The 5,000-nt window shown below is 42.7% G+C and overlaps 1 protein-coding gene across 1 annotated transcript in view; it reads right to left on the bottom strand.

Annotated features, from left to right (window-relative positions):
• Positions 1–2,577, bottom strand: part of pde4dip (phosphodiesterase 4D interacting protein) — a 72,597-nt gene extending 70,020 nt beyond the window's left edge. The window contains exon 1 of the mRNA XM_031575362.2: positions 2,303–2,577. Within this exon, the coding sequence (XP_031431222.1) occupies positions 2,303–2,349 (47 nt within the window). The 5' untranslated portion in view covers positions 2,350–2,577. The remainder of the gene's footprint in view (positions 1–2,302) is intronic.
• Between the last annotated feature and the right edge of the window lie 2,423 nt (positions 2,578–5,000).

The following is a 5,000-nucleotide window of genomic DNA, read 5'->3' as shown; positions in this document are numbered from 1 at the left end:
TAATCTGACATGTGGTGTGTGTGTGTACATTTGTCCTTACGTGCACTGATAATGCTACAGCAGAGAATGACAGACATACACATGTGCACATGAACTGTCTCACACACACACACACACACACACACACACACACACACACACACACACACACACACACACACACACACACACACAGAGACATACTGATTGGAAGCAGAGGTGGTGTTTCAGGAGATGTGCTCTCTGTAATTAGTTTTGTCACATTATAACCAGCTGTTAACGAGCGCGCCTAACTCTTACAATGTGTGAGTGCCTTGGCCTCCACTGTCTGTCTCTCTCTCCCTCTCTCTCTCACACACACACACACACACACACACACACACACACACACACACACACAAACACACACACACTCTCTCTCTCTACAGGCAAACCAATATCCCCTTCCTTGGCTGTATGGAGCTGATTATTCTGTCCTCTTAAATTAGCCCTAAAATAATATTTTTTTGATCTGATTGCGACCCTCTATGGACCACTCATCATGCGCTACATAAACTGAGGTCTGAGGGAATTTGTACTGACAAAGACAGCTCTTTAAAAAGTAAAAACAACACACAAATGTTGTTATGAATGAAACAACTAGGACAAATAAATAGGATAAATTTGCTTTATGTAATTAACAAATAAACGTGTGTAATATATGAAACCGAACACAAGAACGATGACATGGTATGACATTTGGTAATGTATGAGGCTCACAAAACTTGTATGCGATATATCTGAAAAGTCTCTGCATGAAATTGCACATGTCTAACTACAACACATAGGAGTGGAGGGAATACAACTCACTTGCCCAAACACAGGACACCATGCCACATCCCTTCCTCATTAAAGGGGCTCAAAAGTATGGACTACAGTGACACACATCCCAAGACATCAACATCCTCAAGATCATGCAAAGATAGGAAGCAATGTCTGAGAACAAACTGACTTTACCACACCAGTGGTATTATGACAGATGCCCAGTTCAGTTCAGGGCACCATATGTTAGCACGGGGCAACAAAGCCTAGAGAGTGACTGATCTGGGCAATGGTTTACAGTAAGAGACTTTAAAGAGACTTCATGAGATAAGTAAATCATATACAGACAACATGAATTACTATGAGACTACTACTACTATACTACGAGAATAACTATGGGCCTCTTGCTACTCCTGGGGTCAAAAGATCAACACAATCTACCATATAATCATGTATACCTTACAGACAAGGGTAATTAAATCAACCGATGTATTGCTGAAAAGTAAAGGATATCTGCACATTACAACCATGAACTCATGACATTGGCCACTCTCTTGACCTCATTCTCGCCCTTGTTCTTTTATCTCTTTTGTAATCTTTGCTGTGACATCCTGCAGGAGATTTGGGAGCAGGTCTTCCTGTGTCTATTGATCCAGATTTGGATTGGATGTGAGGGGTAGCAGAGACCACAGTGAGCTATGATCAAAGTGCAGATGTGTGACCCTTATGACCAGATCCTGAGCAAACACTGGTCCCCATCAGCTGGCAAGATGTGAATAAAGACCACACACACACACACACACACTCACACACTCCCACATCACAGGCGCTAAATCACATTCTCACCTGACAGCTAATGACACCTGACTGACAGTAGCTGTAGCTGTAACCTAATTAATGTAAATCTACAGACAGTTAACAGCTACTCATCAACTGGCTGCTTTTGACTGATGAAAGAACTAGGCAGGTCTGTCAGTCCTGTCTCAAATTACAAATTATATCAATGTCAAGCACAAAACACTTTTACTGCTAGATAGTAACTAATAGAATAACATAGATGTTTTAAGTTATTTGATGGCTTAGTAATTGTCTATTCATTTCAAGCAGGCTACATAAATAACTTCTGACATCATTGAGGGATGAGTTACACGTTATAGATACACACAATTGAATTTATGACCACAACAACAACCACAAGAACAATAGTCCACATAGAAAGGTCTAGTGAGCTGTCTATGTTAGCTTCCTCTGCATGTGGTTCTCTGTTGGTTGTTCAGGCAACCACGCGCGGTCATCTAATACAAACGATCGAAATATGACTCCAGGGAATCTCTCTCTCTTGAGCAGGGGGATTGACAAGGGATGTCTCGAAATGTAAATGTCCGGTATGATAAAACATTTGCCAACATTCTTATTAGCATTATAGTATTTACTTTTTGTATAATGTAACGCCCTTCATATCGAAGTATCAGCTATCAGCGTGTGATGTTTCTTCGCTTGCAGTATGAGCCCCACAGCCTACCTTTCGGTTCCTGTCCGCTGCTCATCTTGTGGTGGTCTCCAGTCCATATTAGTGCATATTCGCTCTGTACCGCCGCGTCACAGTATATGCCGACGCTGGTATATCAACCTGTGATGATAAAAGATGTTATAAAAGAAGGGGTATCCAAAGCCTTTGCTGCTGGAGTCGGAGGACGCTACTGTCCGTGGTTTATTATAGAAGTTACCCCCCGCGGTCCTCTACATGCATGACTGCACTCGATTTTGCTCGCACGCGTCAGATGCGCTCGGGCTCAGCTGTGCGAAGGCGCGGAGATCAAAGGGAACGTCTCCTCATACGCGCAGGCCTCGTGAGGTGAGGGTATGAGCAGTGGCAAGGAAAGAATAGCTTTAAACCAGAAGCCGTTGTCATATGCCAAAGTGAATCTTTATTGGATAAATATTCTTATGAGCACCGAGCCAGTATATTTTTCCATACATACAATGCCACAGCCATATTATACTCATGTATTCATATTCCGTAATCTCCTCTTACAAACGTATTTTAATACCAATTGGTAGGCGATCAATATTTAATGACAGTGCTGGCATGCTTAAAATAGGCTGCACACTGTGCGCTGAGTGTGTGTGTGTGTGTGTGAAAGAAGATACAGGGAAAGGGAAAGAGAGCATGTGCATTGATGCATCGATTTACAGTAAACAGTACAATTTCCAGTGAAGCATAACTAGGTTAGCTGGCCATCTCTCTCTCCCCCCCCTCCCTCTATCTATCTATCTTTCTATCTATCTTTCTGTCTGCCGGTCTACCTCTTCTGTGTGGTCTGTGACCAGAGAGTTCAGACAAGGGACTGCTGCTATGAGCGGTGTCAGCTGTAGATTTCATGTTAAGGATGTAAAACATATTTAATTAATCTGTGTAATGCAGAGTCATCTTAGCATAATTGAGTATAGAGAGGTCCACATTATCTTATATATAGACACCAGGAGACGATCCGGGATAAGGGGCAAAACATCCGTGAACGGTGGTCCCCGGCTGATGACCCCGCAGCTAACCTAATGGTGGAGGTGCGGCAGACCTAAAGCCTAGCAGGTGTTACCATCTACCTGTTCAAACCAATCTTCCATATAAATCATCGAAGAAGTCAAAGAAATGCTAATTAACTTGCATATGAGGAGATGATCACCACTCACCTGTACTTTATCAACACAATCCCATCTGACTCATAGTGAAGTGAAGTTTTAAAGCCACCCTTTTCTGTCATGAGGTGCATCCTAGGTGTTTCAGACAGTTCATTAGGAGAAAAGCCCTCTTCAACTACCAGTCATGTCTGTTCTTCATTTCATGTGCACTTATGATGACAATTAGAAAGCTGTTTGGGAAATAAATGTTCTTCACTTTACGAGTACCAAGGCTTGCTCCCTTAATTATAAGGGCAGCTGCCTTCAGCAACAAAAGTGCTGGAGTTTGGTAAATACTCGGTACAATTTTCTGCATTCGTACATCAGATTCCATCCTTGATTTATTGCCATTTTTTATTGCACTGTGGGTTTAAAAGCTATGTATTATTGGGCGTAAATTCAGAAAAAAAATGCTTACGTAGTGGTTTTCCTCTGCATGTGAATTAGTGTGTATGTGAGAGTGTTTTACTGTATGTGTGGATGTGACTTACAGTGGTTGTGTGTGTGTGTGTGTGTGTGTGTGTGTGTGTGTGTGTGTGTGCATGGGTGTGTGTTTATGCAAGTGAGTGATTCCAGTGTTGTGTGCGCAACTTCTTCTGTTTTTCTGAAAATACACAGTCCTTAAAATAGCCTCTCTGTGCTTTCATTGAGAATGGAAACATGCATTACTGCAAGCTTCCAAGGAAAAACAGTTGGGGTTATGTAACTGCTAGAAATAATTCTCTCTCTCTTTCTCGCTCTCTCTCTGTTTCTCTCTCTCAAGTTACCCTTAAAGCTTCTGTCTCCGTCCTTGCTGAAAGGAATAAATGAATTACGTCATCTTATTCCCTCAGGAGAGTCTTATTAGTTTACTTGGGAGACCAGAACAGAGACGCACCAGCAGTAACTCTCTAACGTCAAGTCTGAAAGGTAGTGGCTGGCAAACATGGTAAACACCAAATGGTTGGTCAATTACACAACGCTCCATTGTGGTCCTGCTAGTGTATCCAAATGATCATTGTGGTAAATAGCACACACAAACCCACAGACCAACACACACACACACACATACACACACAAGTTAGAGAGATGTATACCAGGTGGCCTTGTCCTTGCTGATCCTCCACATAAACAACAGGGCAGGTTCCAAATAAGGACACCTGCCTCGTGGATAAGTATAAATGAGGTGTTAGCATTCACCACATAAGTTTGCGAGGACTACCAATTGCTGTGTGGAATCTACAAGAATACCCCCCATCCCCCCACCCCCACCCCCCACAGACACACCCACACATAAACAAAAAAACTTGTGTCAGATGCTGCAGATGCTGAAGGTTCAGAGAATAACATGCCTGCCGCACACACACACACCAGTGTACAGATGTGTATTATTACCATGCAAGCACACATTAACGTGCATGCAGATGATGTGCATACCCCCCCCCCCCCACACACACACACACACACATACACACACACACACACACACACACACACACACATACACACACACATACACACACACACACACACACACACACACACACATACACACACACACA

The sequence above is a fragment of the Clupea harengus genome, chromosome 10 (genome assembly GCF_900700415.2).
Source record: "Clupea harengus chromosome 10, Ch_v2.0.2, whole genome shotgun sequence".
In the NCBI taxonomy this organism is placed as follows: Eukaryota; Metazoa; Chordata; class Actinopteri; order Clupeiformes; family Clupeidae; genus Clupea; species Clupea harengus.
The sequence above is the reverse complement of the archived record's forward strand: the minus strand, read 5'-3'. Positions and strand labels throughout refer to the sequence as shown.